This window comes from Lissotriton helveticus, chromosome 6 (assembly GCF_964261635.1).
Source record: "Lissotriton helveticus chromosome 6, aLisHel1.1, whole genome shotgun sequence".
In the NCBI taxonomy this organism is placed as follows: Eukaryota; Metazoa; Chordata; class Amphibia; order Caudata; family Salamandridae; genus Lissotriton; species Lissotriton helveticus.
The window spans coordinates 932,158,695-932,176,516 of NC_136067.1; the positions used below are offsets into that span (position 1 = coordinate 932,158,695).

Consider the following 17,822-nt stretch of genomic DNA (forward strand, 5'->3'; position numbering starts at 1 on the left):
CAACTCAGTGCTATGATCAGCCCTGAACCCATATTGCGATGGGTCCAGAGAATTATTACGATGGAGAAATGCACTGAGTTGGATGTTCATCACCTTTTCCAAGATCTTAGTAGGAAAAGGGAGCTGCGAGATTGGCCTGTAATTGCTAGGGTCTTTAGGATCCAGATTCTGCTTCTTCAAGAGTGGAAGAACAGAGGCTTGCTTTCAAATTTTAGGGAATATTCTAGATACGAGGACAGCATTTAACAAGGGAGTCATAGGCCATTACTATAACTTCAGGTATTTGTTTAATGAACCAGGCAGGGCAGGGATCACTAGGGGCTCCTGAGCGGATCGAGGTCAGGACCTTGACTTCTCTGACACCTCCAGTGATGAAAATTAATCAAGTACCAATAAAGGATCGCTACTGCCTGGCCTGTTCATATTAGAGCTTAACTGTGTCGTTTTATTGACTTCACAGAAGGAAGGAAATATAACTTCAACTTTGTGTTTAAAAAACTCAGCAATTGTATTGCAAAATGATGGGTTACTATGGCTCCTGAAACACAATATGCAAATCTCGAACTGTCTCAAACTGGATTGGTCAGACCAGGACTTCATTTTTTCAATCTCTGACATTAAATCACCCCCCCCCCATGCAAAACTAGCATTGTATATCTGAAAACCTCAAAAGCCTTGACAAAATTGTCCTAGATGCCTTGATCTGTAAAGAACAAGGCCAAACCATAACCCAGACAAAGTAATGGAGCCTTATAATATTGACCTCTATAGCATTACTGATGAATTACCTCCACTACTTCTAAACTGAAAAAAGGCAAGAAACCCTCCAACTGGTGCAATGGTGATATAAATTAGATGTCAAAAAAGCAAACAACTGCCCACACGTATGCATCCACATTCATGAAGTCACCATTCTCACTCAGTAATCGCATCCCATATACACACATTGAAGCATTTTTCTGTCAACCCACACAAAACGTTTATTTCTCACGCTTGCATCCATCTAGCTAAGGATACTCACCCATAAATCCACTCATCGCTGTATACATCGACAGCCATCCAATCGTGTTTGAATTCTTGTATACAACCATCAACCAGCCATCTCTGTACAGCAATCTAGCCAACATTCACCTGTAGTTGCATGTGCCAATATGTGTGTTGTGAGAGGGAGAGAGAGATCGTATTTGGTTGTTTTGGTAATTTGGTAATCTGTATGTATATGGATCCCAGTATCTGTTTGACCATCCAAACACATCCCAAAACATATGACAATTACAACAAACAACACATGAATCTAACATATGCCACACTCATTCATGTCACTAATGATTGCTGAAAGATGCCTTAACAGGTATCAAGGTGACCCAAATGAATACTGACGAGGCTTTACTTAGCAATGAACTAATATAGTACATATTGTGAGTCCCCATTTGCTGGAGTACAGACAGATGAGTTTAAACAGATAACATTTTATTGTCATCGTTAGAATCCTGGTCTCTACTGCAATTGCACTTTATTATACATTCTAAGAGAACAAAACAATGGTTCCTGGTAAAGTAAAACCACAAATACTGTAAGTTACCTTTAAGTGTTTGGCAGTCACTTCAGGGGTTTCATCATATCCTCCAAATGTATTTGGGAGACCTATCAAAACAATTGCATTACATTAAAATAAGCCATAGTAAAAACAATTCCATTTCTGTATACCTTTGAAAAATTGAATACATTTATAAATGAGATAACGTGGAGGTTTATGTACAAAGAATGCTAGATATCAACAGTAATTTATGTAAACAAGTAAAGTGTTTCCATGTTACTACTGAGCTGCAAGTAATGTGCTTATCCATATTCGGTAAATGTAATGTGTTCAGTGCCAGGCACAGCCCGTACAGGTAAGAGTGGTGAGGCAGGTTTCGACATACAATGACGAGGGAAACTTAAATAAAAAAAAAAACATGTTTTTCTTCTTTTTAAATTTAAGCCTCACTCGTCATCGTATGTCATATCCCTACCACCCCAATACTCTCAGCTGCACGGGCCACGCCTGTTCAGTGCTAAGAGGAAAGAGAAATTGTGTACTTTCAATTTGGGATCACATTTGATTTAAACAGGATACACATATATTAAACTTTTTTTACACAAGGCACTGATGAGATAACTCAAACAATTCAGCCGGCAAAAAAACAGAAGGGCAAAATTTTAGATCACAAATACACGATTGATAAGTAAAAAACACCCAAATAGAGAGGTCACAAGAATGATATCAACCACTTCTATAAACCCTGTTGCATTTTTTAGACTCATTACGTGAAGGACAGCAATGTATAGTTGATCGTTGCAATTGACCGAGTTAGCAGCCCAATAATGTTCTCAACCTGGTTGTAATATCTGAGAGGGTAACGTAGATCTATGACACACAGAAGATGCCCAGGAGGAGGAAGGGACATTCCATTGCCTTGGCCCATGAACAGCACCCCAGTAAACCTTCCACCAGGCTATCATCAGGTCAAATATTTGTCAATCCTCTTTGTAGCTCATAGCCAAAGCATTGTAAGTGTTCAAAAAAGGCAAAGGACGATGAATATAAAGACGAAGAACATACAATGATTCATAGCCCACTACGGTGCCAGCACTGAGAAAAGCATTACCTCCAGAGACTTTAAACAAGAAGTCCAACTTTTCATTTAATGCCATGGCAAACACATGTGCATTTTCCACCCAGCTTCCAATAACATGCTTTACTGTTTTTTTGACTAACTCAGTTCAAGATAGGTGTCCTTCCGTATAATTTGCAGATCACACAATTCCTTTCGTACTCCTACATCTTAGTCTCCGTAGGCCTTGCAGCATTCCCCTTCAAACACAATAATTTGCAATGTTGCGCCTTGCCTGCTGCTTCCAAGACAGTTGCAACACAGTAATCAAAACTAGAAGGTGCTTTTAGTAGAAGTGAGCACATGCTCACCAAGAAAAAGACTAAGGCCTCCAGTCTGACCATTTAGACCAGTGAACTACATTTTAAAGGCACTTTAGTCATGTGTACCCTCATTTTGGTTTTATTGCATTTCATTCTTCTATTCCAACTACTTTGTATTCTACTTAATGTCCCCATGTGAAAGAATTTTCCATGATGTCAGGGCTTCCAGCCCTTTCATCTGTCATCATGCTTGTTCCTTCCATCTTGATAAATTTTACGTCAATTAAAATTATTCACCTGTCTGTCCTTCAAGAGCAAATAACCTTGAAATACAGTAGATCACTTGACGAGAGCCTGTACATTTCTATCCATCCTTTTTAATGTATTTATCAAATTTCATTCCCGTACACATCTCTGACCTGCTACTTTTTGAGATAATCCTTGATTGCCAAATTATGCTCCTGATGGGTCTGGCCTACCAGATCATACAGTGGGCTCACAGCCCCCACATTGGTTGGCCTACCATTTGGTTGCATTGGTTGGCTTTGACACTCATTTGCTTGCATCTTATTTGATGGCTTGTCTCCCTCTTCTCGTGTTTGTCCCGCCACTGGAGCACAGCCTCTTTACAATCCTAATGATTGGCTGACTTGTATCCTTCTATTGCGCACTTTTAGGGAGCTACATTTTCTGTTTTGTTACGCACTCCTTCAGAGATCATGAGTTTTCTAGCTCTCGCTCCTTTGTGTGGTACTTTCTCTAAACTCCAGAAGTTCTGCCAAGTGTGCTATGGCCTCTCCCCTTCTCTGTGCTGTACATGATGTTCCACCCTCCCCTCAGGTCACCTGCTTGTTTTTTTATCCTAATCATATTTCCTAATCTAGGTATGTGGTCTCTTTCTATGTGCAGTGTATGCATTTCCCCTTTTCCATGCTGGGTAGTCTCTTGTTTTGAAATCTTTCTTTTTTTAGTTTGTGTCTCTTCTAGAGCTTTGAGCAGCAGAGTGTTTTCCCCTCACCCATCCATGAGCAGACCAGTTGGTTCCATACATATTCCCCTTTCTAATGCTGGCTCATTCACAGTGCTCTGGGCCTGCAGCCTAGGTGGCGCCGAATCTATCCAGGTGAAAGGGGAATGAATTTCCAAATGCTCCTTGACTTCAGTTAAGGTTTGGCAAATAAAGAAACTAATGCCAAGACAAATGAAATGATCTGCCAAAGATTACACAATTTGTCCAAGAGGGAATGCTGCAATTTAGGCTCGTACAATCAACACCTCCTTTTTCCAAAGGCATTACAATTAACCCGAGACATGCTATAGTAATGCAGAGTTCTGGGCATAGCTTCAGATGGATCAGTGGCCTATAAAGTTGTAAAGCTTAAGCAGTAATGTGTTACCAGATTTTACAGTAGTAAATATTTATTTTATCCTGAAACTATAATTGTAGGTGCTGATTTTAGTTGGCTACGTACAATTATTTGCTTAAGTCAATTATTTAACTCAGCAATGTAAAACCATAATAGTATAGCACAACTGATCTAAACAAAACAAGATATTTCAATCTAACAACACACAAATAACAAAGTACCATGGAAACAAAACCCAATGTAAACAGATTACTACACTAAAACAATTACTAAATTAATATAAAGGCACAACAATGAAGCACAAAAATCAATGCAACACAGAGCACACCTTTGTAAGACACAAACATAAATTAACACAATAATACAATTGTAGTGTGCTATTATGTTCTTCCTTTTTGTGTTGGTATAAGGTGTTTGTCTTTGGGTGATTGTATTTTGTTGCTGTGCTCTGGAAGTTAGTTGTCCTGCTGATGTGTTGCATTTTGATGCAGTGTTATTTTTTTTGTGGTGTGCTGGTATCTGTCCTATATTTGCTTGATGTGCTGCAATGTACTGCTGCCTTGTATTTTACTGTTAAAGGGTCATGTTCTGGTGTAGTGTTGGTGTGTTAAGTCACAATGTGGTATGTTGTGCTATGCTCTTGCTTTGGCTTGTTGTGTGTTGTTATATTGGTTGGAACTGTTTCAGTTGTCATGTGCTATTATTGTGGGTTGATCCATTGTGTAGCTATGTTATAGTGCTGTGATGTATTTTTACACTTCAACCTTTCTGCTTAAACAAGCACACATGCTTCCAGCTAAAAACACGCTGAAATATACCTGTATAAGTCAGAGGTTTGTCTTCAGATCAGCCTGCAAAATCAACATTTTAAACTATACATCTGTAAAAGTCTGCAGTAAAGTAGCACATATGACCTACAAAAATACAACTGTCTGTGAAGAATCCCTTCAAGCTCATTGGAGAAGTTCGAGCTCTAACAATGCTTCTTTACCATGTCATGCACATCTCTTAATTAATTATGCAACTTCTCTTCCGCAGAATGGGGCAGTTGGATATCCTTGGCCGACATACATCACAGAGTATATTTCTGCATTTCCCGGCGTTAACCTAAACTAGATAGAAAATGTTTCTTTCTCTTTGCCTGGGTGTGTGCAATAGCAGAGGGCATTGTGTCCGGTGGGTAAATGGAAACAATATTTCTGCAGATAGACTATGCATACGTGAGCATGCGTACATATCACCGGTCAAATTTGGATTTGTTTTCCTTTTTGACAATGTTTTGCAAATAATAGCTTAGCATACACTTTTTAAAAGGTTATACCGATAGGCTTTGCTAATGCTTGTTTGAAATGGTGTTAAGCACTTCAGTTTGCGGGGAAGTGTAATAAGAATAAGCAGAGTACAGCAGTCCTTATCTGCCTGAAAGATATTAAACAGGACTGACTTGTACTCCAAACACAAGTTAGTTTTAAATAACAAGCCGACAATATGATTGTTAGTGAAAAAAAGTGTTAACTCCCCCGAGAAATGGGGCGTGGTTTGGACGCCGACTGGGATGGCGGCGTGAGCCTGGAGCTCCGTGCCAGATCACGTATTTCTCCTGCAATCCCTCGCTTCTGAGCCGGCGAGAAACCGGGAAAGTCCGCCCATCGCATCGGACCCACCGGGGAACACTCTGGGGAGTCGGCGGATGACCCACAGATGCGCTGAGTCCCGACGCGGCGATCTTGCGGAACCGTGAATGAGGACCTAAGATGGCGACTGCTCCGACTGGCGACGACGGATCGGCGGATCGCGGCGCTCTCCAGCTGCGGTGAGGAGGGAGCTGCTGCCTAGCGGGGACTGCGGTGCGGGGGTCCGACCTCACAGAGGTAGTTGGCAGCGGATAAGGGAAGGTGAGCGCTCTGCCGCGCTACGGACCCGCGATCGAGGGGCCCATCCCCCCACTGCTAATCTCCGCTGCCCTCTGGGAGTGGGGCTACCCCGCGGCTCTGCGCGGAAAAGGCGGAGGCGGCGCTGGAACACCGGCAGGCAAGGAGGAGGCGGAGGCCCCTGGGAGACAGCGCTGCAGACCCGAGGAGCCGGTCCCCGAGGCTGAGGGTGATCGGCTGACGGGTGTGGGCCCTGAGGGACGTCCCGTACCAGGGAGGGATTAGCTGCGGCAACAAAGAGCGCACCCGGGTGAGCACCGCCGGCCCCCGGGGTGGACAGAGTTCGACAGCTGCCGCCAGAGCAGAGCAGGACTATTATAGCGCTGCAAAGTGTACACGGAACGGACCGAACCGGGTGACACCGGCGACTGCCGCGCCTGGCAGTTGGGGGCCCCTGCACAGTTTGAGGGTCCGGTCAGAGCTGGGATCTTAACAGCTGACAAGGGGCCACGGGCTCATATTTTCCCCCCGCACTTCTCGCTCTCGCAAGGGGCCAGTAACTGATTGGTGGGACCCCGCTACTGACACAGGGAAACAAGGGGATTGAGCCCGAGATTGACCGGCGCAGGACCCCAGGCGCGAATGGTGATAGGTGGACCGCTCCCGGAGGGAACAAACAGAGGTCGGCATTTTTGAGCACTCGAGTGGAATCCCTCAAAAACGGACGATTTGCACCCTGGCCACTGCCTGGAAGATACGCAGTGCCGGGGCAAGAGAGGTATCCCTGCCTGGCAGTTGTGTGCTACGACCGAACAGTCCGCCCGGAGGCTCTGATAAGACGTCCCGCGTGGTGTCCGAGATGGCTGCTACTGGTGGCGCAGCGGACGCAGGGCGGAGTCAGGGCCAGACGACTATGCAGGACGTGGATAGCGCGCTCCAGGAGAGCCCGGATACATCGGCACAAGAACGCAGACTGAATGCACGACTAGACAATATACTGGAAGCGATTACAGCGACCAAGGAGACACTGCACCAGTATATAGCACAGGTGGCTACAGGACTGGGCCTCCTGAGGGCAGACCATGCCAAACTTTCCGATAGGGTGAAGGAAAACGAACAGCTGCTCCAAGAGTTAAAACCGGCGGTAGTTACCCTGTCCGATGTATTTGCCCAACTGGCGACGCTGGAGAAACGGGCGGAGGATTCCAAAAGCCGCAACCGAAGGAACAACGTAAGGGTAGTGGGCCTGCCGGAAAAAATCGAAGGGGACGATGCAGTGGCGTATATGGAGAACTGGTTCAGATCGGTTGTTGCTCCAGATGGCTTATCTCCATTCTTTTCGATAGAGAGGGCACGTAGAGTCCCGGCCCGCCCACCCATGCAGGATCGTCCCCCCAGACCGATGGTGGCCAGGCTCCTACATTTCAAAGATCGTGACTTATTGATACAAAGGGCGCGGTCCACGGGACCCTTCCAGGTGGACAATAGCTCGGTCACGGTCTTCCCGGACTACACGCAGGAAGTTCAGAGGAACAGGGCAACATTCCTGGCAGTGAAAAAGGAACTAAGAGAGGAGGGAATACAATACTCGCTACTCTTTCCAGCTAGACTAAGAGTGATCCTAGACGGCGAAACCCAATTTTTCCAGACCCCTGATGAAGCATGGTCGTGGCTAGAATTATAGCGAGCAGGTACTGACCGCCAGAACAAAGGAGGAAGGGAGAAACAGAGGCCAGTCCAGATCCGAAAGTCTCAGGGGATCCGCAAACGCAACACACTCAAAAGGGCAATGGGAGCTGACCTGATGGCGGCGGACAGGAAGGGAGCGCTAGCTGCAATGGCAATCATCACGGGGTCGCTGCAGGAGGAGTTGGCGGAGGAATCAGACTCGGAAGGCGGGGAGAGGAAATCCGGAGGAGAACTCTCTGAAGCTGATAGCTCGGCGGGACCGACGGTCACACCACAGACAGCGGATGGACTGTTTAATGAATAGTTTTGGGGCATGATGCTGGCTCTCCGTTGGGGCAGACTGTTCCTGATGCTTGGCGTTTAGCAGGTACTCTGTTGTAACTGTCATATGGGATCAAGGGCTTGGGGTGAGGGCTTGACCTGCCCAGGGTCGGTTCTGAAGCACCCCCCTACTGCCCTTAAGGCTTTCTGTGGTGACGACCGCAGGATAGTGGACTGCGTGTGATGTTACAGGTTTGGATGGGGGCTAATGCAGTGTTATTAGGTCCTGTCCTGGGGAGTGGGGTTGGGGAAGTTTGTTGGGGTGTTCTGAAGGGGGGGTATAGCTGCAATGATGTGGGGGGTAGTTTAACACTGTTGAGGTGGGGGGGTGATGGCTGCGATGGGGTCGTTACCTGATTTGAAGTGCCTCACATGGAATGTTCGTGGACTCAGAACTATGTCAAAGAGATACAAGGTGCACGCCTATTTGGTGAGGAGAGGCGTTCAAATTGCACTGTTGCAGGAAACTCATTTAACCAAACTAGAGTGTGATGCATTGCAGAAGAGATGGCGTGGCCAGGTGTTTGGCACCTCTTATTCAGCGTTTTCGAGGGGGGTACTGGTATGGGTCAGAGCGGGGATCCCATTCCAGGTCACGAGTCAATTGGTGGACCCTGGGGGTCGGTTTGTGGCGGTGGAGGGGAGGCTTTATGGCCGTGAGGTGGTCTTGTGTAGTGTTTATGCCCCCAATGTTGATCAGGCCCGATATTTTGATACTCTCACGGGCTCGCTGGCCCACTTCCTGACGGGTCCCATTATACTGGGAGGGGACTTTAATTCAATCACCGATATAACGTGGGATAGATCACACCCGCCATTTGCCGACTCCCCGGTGCGTAAACTAGCAGCGCGCAGGAAGGATTGGCAGGAGAGGTGGGGCCTGATGGACGTGTGGAGGAAACAACATCCTAATGTTAGGGACTACTCCTTCTACTCAGCGCTACACGCACTACATGTCAGAATAGATTCCATCCTGTGTAGTGGCCCCCTGGCAGCCATGGTGACGCACACTGAATACCTTGCTAGGATCATCTCGGACCACAATCCGTTGCTGATTGCGGTACGATGGCAGGGGACGAGGTCTGCGGTCCCGACATGGAGGCTAAGGCCTGATACACTAGAGGACTTGGTGTTTGGTGACAGGGTCAACCAGGGCATAGCGCTTTATTTCAATGAGAACGAGGGATCGGCCGCCACGAGATTGATAGAATGGGACGCGATGAAAGTGGTGGTGAGAGGTATCTGTATGGGCAGCTTCTCGAATGCAAGGACGACTGTCTTGGCTGATCTGGAGAAGGCGGAAAGTGTGCTGAGAGAGATTGAACGGCGTAGGCCAGAGAGGCCGGACCGGCAGGGCAGACTGCTGGAAGCGAAGGAAGTGGTGGCGAGAGAAACGGAGAGATTGCGATGCTATGACTACAAGCTATACATCACAAAGGTGCATGCGGAAAGGGATAAGGTGGGCACATTGCTTGCGAAACTTGCCAATCCGGAGCCAAAGGGTGGCCCTATCATGTGTATCAGAACCGACACGGGGGAGGTGGTCCACTCACAAACTGCAATATTGACGCGCTTTCAGAAGTATTATACGAGCCTCTATGATACTCAGTTGGAAGCGGAATCCTCCGAAATAGGCGACTATTTACGCACTGTGCGGCTCCCGGTGCTAGCTGAGGAAACAGCGAAGGCCTTGGGCGGGCCAATCACCTTAATGGAGATTCGAGCAGCTATTAAGCAGATGGCCAGAAACAAAACACCGGGGGTGGATGGCCTGCCAATTGAATTCTATGCGAAGTACGTTGACGTATTGGCACCCAAGCTATTGACTGTGTATTCTGAAGCGGTGACCCTGGGGCACCTCCCCAGCTCCATGAGGGAGGCACTAGTGGTGCCGCTGTTGAAACACGGTAGGGATGCACTGGAGGTGACATCATATAGACCCCTCTCTATGCTGACCGTGGACTATAAGATCTTGAGCTGTATTTTGGCCACTAGACTGCTGCCACACATGCCCACGCTGGTACACGAGAACCAAGCAGGGTTCATTCCTACCAGAAATACGGCCATTAACACCCGACGGCTGATCCGCATACTGCACGGCGTCTTAAGCTCGGACCATACTTCGGCTGTATTATCGGTGGATATTGAGAAGGCTTTTGACAGCCTTGAATGGTGTTACCTAGATGGGGTGCTAATGAAGTTCGGACTAGGTGGAGGCTTTGGAAGATGGACGAAAGTTCTTTATTCCTCTGCCACTGCCAGGGTGCGATTGGGGTCGCTCATATCACCCGCTTATCCGGTACGCAGAGGGACTAGGCAGGGATGCTCGCTCTCTCCCCTTCTGTTCGCTCTCGCGATGGAACCACTGGCGGCACGGGCCAGAACGGGGGCTTCCTTTAACGGAATTCAATATAAAGGGGACACTCACTACATCTCGTTGTATGCAGATGATCTGTTGCTGTATTTAGAAGACACGGAGGTGGCTCTAAGGGGGGCCGTGGGGATGCTATCGTCCTTCGGCGGATTGTCAGGGCTTGGGGTGAACTGGACTAAGACATGTGTTTTCCCACTGCGAACGGATATTCAGTATCCTCCACTTGCAGTGGACGTGGTCTGGGAGGATAGATGCTTCACGTACCTAGGAGTCAGAATCTATCATGACGCGGCGAGTCTCCTGGAAGGCAATATAGGTCGCTGTATCAGGGGATTGCGAGGATGCATGTCCTTCTGGGCCTCCCTCCCTCTGTCGGTGCAAGGTCGAGTAGCATTGTTAAAAATGGTAGCTCTACCACGACTGCTGTATTACTTCAGAACCTTGCCAATCTGGATCCCTCAGCGGATCTTTAAAGACTTGAGGTCGATGATTATTGGTTTCCTCTGGGGTCATGGCAGACGAAGAGTGGCGTTGCACAATATGACTAGACCCAAACTCGAGGGAGGGATGGCGGTGCCGGACTTTGAATTGTATTATCTGGCGGCCCAGCTCCAGGTTCTGACACAGAATGTCGCAAGAGAATTTAGAGGCCCTGACCGGGTTCGTGGGACGGGTATTCCGAGGCACGTCCTATCCTATATAGTTATGCAACAGAGACTGGCATTAAGCGAGCTCACCCTGGAAGAGAAAACCCTCCGGTTGTGCTGGCACAGGAGCCTGAAGCGCGCACGAGCTGCACGACCTTATGCCCCGGAGATCCCTCTAGGGATGCTGACTGCGTTGCCGCATGGGGGAGACTGGTCTCCGCTGTTGGAGTGGGAGGAGCTGGGTCTACAAGTGGTAGGAGATCTGTATGTGGAAGGATTCTTGGCCCCATTTGGGGTGCTGCAAGAACGATTCGGCCTCCCAGACGGGGGTTACCTCCTGCATGCGGCGATCTCTGCAGCAATGCAAAAACACTGGAAGGTAGGACTGACGGAACCGGACACGACCATGGCATGCCAGTACGTGGTGATGGCAGCGGGCACGATCAAGGCGGTAACTTGTCTCCAATCGAGGATGTTGAACGAAGGGCTAGAACCGCTCACGGCGCTGAAGGCGGCATGGGAGGAAAGTATAGGCAAGCCTATCCCGGATGCGGATTGGGGCCACGTTATGGCACGGACGTGGAAGGGTAGTAGGAACGCCAGGTTCCAGCAGGTGCATTTCTTCATTTTGCATAGAGCTTATCTGGCCCCAGGGAAACTCCGCCGACACTTTCAGGTGCAGGATGCGGCATGCCCGAGGTGCTCGGCACCGGAGGCTGAGCTGGACCATATGTTGTGGGACTGCCCAGGGCTGGGTACATACTGGCCTGAGGTGGGTGCGCTTCTGAACGAGGTCACAGATAGGGAAGTGGAGTCTGACATGGCGGCGTGCCTATTACTTTGGTTTCCCCACACAGCGAAAACAAAAGTCACAAGCAAGTTCATCGATCTGGGGCTCATGCTGGCCCAGAGGGAGATTACGTGGCGTTGGAAAGCCAGGGAGGACCCTTCTGTCAGGAGGTGGACGAACGAGTTGTTGAAATGGTCGAGGTGCGAGAGTGTACTGAGAATGCGGCAGGCCGCCAGAACGGGTAACGAGAGGAGCCTGGAGATGGCTAGGGCTTGGGAGGTGATTGTGCAGGCTTTGTGTGACTGTTTGACGGGAGATGAGGAAGAGAGACTTTCAGTGAATGAGGTTCCATGAGGCCAGGGGCATGGAGGCATAATTTCTATTGATAGCGAGCCATCCTGTCCGAAACCCACAGTCACAACCCACGTCAGCAGCAGTTAGGGGGAGGGAGGGGAACGAGGGTTTTCTTAGGCCACCCTGGTAGGAATAGGAATACAGCTAGCGACAGGACTCATAGCTGGTACCCACAGGATGAGGATACGGGGCGCTAAGTACGGGCTCCCAGGGGGGACGGATCGGTAAGGGATAATGGGGGGTCAACATGGGAGTGCACTAGCGGGAACCTGCTCCACAGATCCAGTGGGTCCGCGTGATGCCCACATAACATAACATAACATGGTATCTCTTCAAAATGCCCTAGTTTACAGCACTGGAAGAGTCTGTACATTACAGAAGCGCACCCATGTGCACTTTGGAAGGAGAGAGGAAGATGAAACTAAGTGGTCACAAATGCAGCTCAAGAATAAGATACTCAGACTAGCCAGGTGAAATTGACAGCCCCAAGCAGTTAGCGTAGCTTAATGCACAAAGGCTCCCAGATGTCTTCAAATGTTTGTAGTGTGTCCTTCAGTAACTATAGATCACAAGCCTGCGTGATGCTATGTTTGCCCTTATAGTAGACCATTCCTCTACTGTCACGTGGCAGTTTCCAATGTTTTCGTATGCATTATGTGGTCACTGTTAGAAACACATCTATCCATAGTTTTGTGATGATTTTTTAAGTCAAAGCAACAATGACTTGAGTAACTCCCCCTTTAAAAACTATGAAAGTTGCCTTGTTTGAATTCATAGCATCAATGTTATTTTTATCTTTTTGTTTTAAACAGTTTGCCTTGCTTGTCTTACCCACCTGCATTTGGATAACAGATGACATAGGTGGTTGTACACTTCCCGATGGCTTCTATGAAAGGTCTCATTTCAACGGCCCCCAATGCGCAATTCAAGCCGATGCTTAAAAAGGGGGAGAAAAAGATCATGACCAGTAATTAGTTTGATTTTTTTTTATTCTTTTGAATGTATAACATAGTACATATTTCAAAATAGGTTCGCTCCAACAGCACATTTATCTGCATCCATCTTTATCTTTGTGAGAGAAAAGCCAATATCCCACCACATACTTTTCAACAGCGCACAACACAGCTCATTGAAAAAAAAACTTTCTAGCTTACCGGTTTAGGTTTCCGTCAAGGTCATGGTACTACAAGGTCAAGGTCATGGTACTACAATCAATATTATGGCCCTAAGCTTGCTTATGGACGCAGCGAAGCTTCATAAACTACTCAGCAGCCTTGGATTACGTTGACCGAGCCAAGCTTTGGCACAAGCTGGACAGATGGGGGATTCCACCACCCTCTTGGCCCAACTTATACAACTGCATACTAACACGTGGTTCAGAATTAAACTAGGCGCTGGGAATATTCTCTCAAGCAGAATCACTACTACAAAGGGGCTAAAGCAAAGATGCGTCCTAGCCCCCTTGTTATTTAGCCTTTTCATGGCAGACTTACCAGGAGAACTGGATAGATGCTCTTCACACGCCCCGAAATTAGGCGGCATGACACTGACAAACTTGTTATATGCTGACGACTTAGTTCTGACAAGTCGAACTCCTATTGGACTTCAGCACCTCCTTGACGCAATTTACAAATTCTCGCAACAGAACGCCTTAAAAATACATTTCACAAAATCTAAAATTATGGCAGTAAACCATCGTAAGAAGACAAATCCTAGTTGGCATTTGGCTGGTAAACGTTTGGACCAAGTAACAAACTACAAATATCTGGGCTACTTCTTAGATCAAAATAATTCCTTCAAGCCGCAGTTGGAATTCCTGCGAAGGAAGGCAGTAATGACCTCTTTGGCTTTGAAACCCTTGAAGAAGATGCTCTCGGACCTAACACTTGAACCTTTTTTAAAAGTCTTGCGAGCCAAATTGCAGCCTATGATCACCTATGGGAGTGAATCTCTGACTGGAAGAGACGCAGCAACTCTCAACACTGTTATAGCAACTTCCTACCAAGCGATTTTCCAGCTTTCAAATATGGTTCACCGGCCCAAATAAGGCTGGAATTTGGTCTCCAAAAACAGGAGATAGAAAGAAAGCGTGCCTTTGTAAAAAGCTGGCATAAAATTAGAGCTTCTGAAATTGGGTCCTTGAACAATCATCTCTGGGTTGAGCTGTCCCATACTGGAAAACTGCCAGCCAAAGTGTATCTTCAGGAATCCATTAACACTCTAGGTCTGACAGACGCCGGGAACACCTCAAAGAGCCATCTGGTTAAAAAAAAATTAGTAACTAAGACAGCAAGACTCATATCAGCCATAGAGGACAAGAAAGTAATATCCAATCAAGCTCACAGCTGGGTTGGGCTCAACAATTACGATGCCCTCAAACTCCAACCTTATCTCAAGGCAGAAACCAAGATTGCGACCAAGGAACAATTCTTAAGACTCTGTCTGGGAGTCGGTGCAATCTACCCATTTTTACCACCTTGGGAAAGAAGAGGAGAAGACTAGCCTTGCCGCCTGTGCGCTTGTGGCAAGGAGAACCTCATTCACATCATATGCATATGTAATAAGCTAAAGGATACACGAAAAACCTTGTTAAAACCTTCTTTTAACCAGCATGGAGTAAGGTCTTATAGACAGGCGGTGATGCTGTGTTTCAATTCATCTTTAATACAACTAAACTGCCGCCTCACAAAATGTTTTGACTTAACAACCCTGAGCCTGAAAAAATCTATACTCAGCAGTTAAGACCTCCCAAGCACAATAGAACTGGGCACGGTTTTTAGCCAGCCCTGTAACGTACAACAACAGCTTATAACAACGTCACAGTGTGTGGTAATAGGGAGCTATCACCTGTAGCACAGGAACATTTTGTCAGCTTAAACAAAATGTATCTATAAAATGTTATAAACAGTCTGAGCATTAACTCTGTCAGGGATGCAAGCACTCCGAGATTGATTTTTAAATCTTTTTTTATGTATAACACAATGCAGTTTATTTTAAATCTTGTAATACTTGTATTAGTGGAATGTTCCTTGATTTTATCCTTAATGTACTGTATGCAATAGTTTTAATTAATCAAGCGTAATAAAAATATTACTTACATCATAATGAGAGGGCAAGTTAGAGACTGGTGGGATAGGGATGAGTCCTGCTTAGCTTTCTTGTGTTTCCTGTTCAACTTCAATTTGGACTTACCTGAATACTTTGTCTGTGACAAAGACCTGAAGCAAGAATGACGAAAGAGTCTGCGCACTCGACTTAGAGGAGGAGTGGGACTTGCACAGTGACTATTTGTTCGGCAACATACAGCTTGAGTTCACATTCTTGGATTGCCTTTGGGTTTATGATGGTGCCTTCTTAACACGACTTGTTGTCGTGTCCCGCGCCCAAGCACCAAAGGAATACTTTGTGCGGGTGTATCACAGACGTCTGTTGGCAACAGTTCCAACATGGCTTAAATCCTGTAGTTTAGGAGGGGGTACTGTGGGGGAGTGGGGAATATATATATATATATATATATATATATATATATTACCTACTGGCGGTCGCCAGTAGGTAGTTATAGTTAGGACCTATTTTCCATAGGAAATCGGCAACATTCTATTTCCAATAACTTTGGCGCCGGTCGACGAATCTTCACGAAATTTTCAAAACTTGTGAGGCGCTCTGGTTCCCTCCTATCTTAAACGTTTCGGGGTGATTCGGCAAGCAGGGGCCGAGAAAAAAGGGGGTCCCAAATAGTGTTTTTCCCATGCAATTTTCCATAGGAAACTTTAGCCGCGGCTACAGCCCGAACTGCTGAACGGAATTACACCAAATTTGGCGAAGAGGTAGCCCTTGGTTCAGAAAGGTGCCTTTTTGTTAAATTGTGTAAATCCGTTCAGTAGTTGATGAGAAAATTAAAAGTAAAACCATATATATATATCTATGGCCGCTCACCCTCCCGATCATGAGCTGTATTCCAATTGGCTGTCAACACCCCAAATCAGGAAATGCTGGCAGCCATCTTGTGCCTCGGTACAACCGCAGAGAAAAAGACATGCAAAAAGGGGGCAGGGTAGAAACACCCTGACCCCCTAGGCCTGCTTAGGGGGTCCCACAAGGACACCCAGGAACAAAACATTTTTTTTTTAATTTTATTTTATTTTTTTTTAATCGGCAAAATCCACACAGGGTGCACAGATGCAGCTGATTAAAAAAAAAAACTGCGCTTCCTTGCTATTTAACCCCCAGGGGGGCAAATCCCAGGGGCATTTATATTTAATGTAAAGGGGGCCCAGAGGGGCCCCCCAGCCTGGGGACTGCCACCCCTGGGGGCTTTTTTCAAATATGTGCAGGGGGCTCTTAGCCGACCCCAGCCCCGAGGACCGCCACCCACCGGGGTTTCAAATTGAAATGGGTGGGGGGGCTCAAAGGGCCACCCTAGCCCCAGGGACCGCCCCCCCCCGGGCTTCATGACAGTATATGCGGTGGCTCACGGCCCCCCGCAGCCCCGGGGACCGCCACCCCCTGGGGCTTTAAAGTTTACCATGGGGGGGCATCCAAACCCCCCCGCTGCCCCGGGGACCGCCACCCCAGGGCTTTTTTGTTTATTAAATAAACCTGTGTGGGGGGCATGAGGTCCTCCAAATGCCCTGGTGACCGACACCTCCCTGAGACACTAAGTTTTAAATTTAAATTTGGGGGTCCACCCCCCGGCCCTTGAAAATGTTGGGAGGGGGCCGCGCGGCCCCCCTCCTGGAGCCATTGATGGCCCTGGGGACCGCCACCCCCCAGGGTCGGCTTCTGCGGTGTCCCGTGGTGCCCACCCCCAGGACACTGTAGTTTGCTATGGCCTCGCGGCTCCCGCCCTGCCATAGCAAACTTGGAGGGAAACCTGCTCTCTCTCAAAATGCAAACCAAATTGCTTTTCCACACAGGGAGCAGCATCTTAGCAGCTCCCCATGTGGAAAAGCAATGCCAGCTCCTGCGGGATGTGGGGAGCCAGCGGGACCGTGGGAGGATTGGGGACCTCCCACAATCCCCAACGGAGAAGGCCAGCTCCGGGGCATGGGTTCCCCAGGGCTACAAGTGACTCAGGAGGGGGGCCACGCAGCCCCCCTCCTCAAATATAAAAATAAAAGAATAAAATATATAACAATGGCCGTCCCCGGGGGATGGGGTCCCCGGGGCCATAAATGGCCTAAGGAGGGGGCAAGGCAGCCCCCCTCCAAAAAAAAAACCAATAAATAAAATGGCCATGCCCCAGGGGGCAGATTATGGCCTCGGGAAGGGGCCACGCGGCCCCCTTGCCAATTTATGGATAAAAAAAAAAAATTGGGGGCAGGCCCTGGGGGATGGGATCCCCAGGGCCAAGAAAATATAAAAAAAAAAAAAAAAGACCGGCATTGCGCCGGAGGCCAAGCCCTCTCCTTTCGGCACTCTGCAAACGCGCCATTTGCAGATGGGGAATGAATTCCCCTTGAATACTGGGGGACCCTGGGGGCCAACTAGCC

At 47.7% G+C, this 17,822-nt stretch overlaps 1 protein-coding gene across 1 annotated transcript in view; it reads right to left on the reverse strand.

Moving 5' to 3' along the window:
* The window catches only part of MTR (5-methyltetrahydrofolate-homocysteine methyltransferase), a 454,402-nt gene that overhangs the window by 317,138 nt on the left and 119,442 nt on the right, over positions 1-17,822 (reverse strand). The window contains exons 9-10 of the mRNA XM_078648574.1: positions 13,166-13,266; positions 1,583-1,644 (exon numbers count right to left, since the gene is read on the reverse strand). Coding sequence (XP_078504700.1) covers positions 1,583-1,644; positions 13,166-13,266 — 163 coding nt within the window. The remainder of the gene's footprint in view (positions 1-1,582; positions 1,645-13,165; positions 13,267-17,822) is intronic.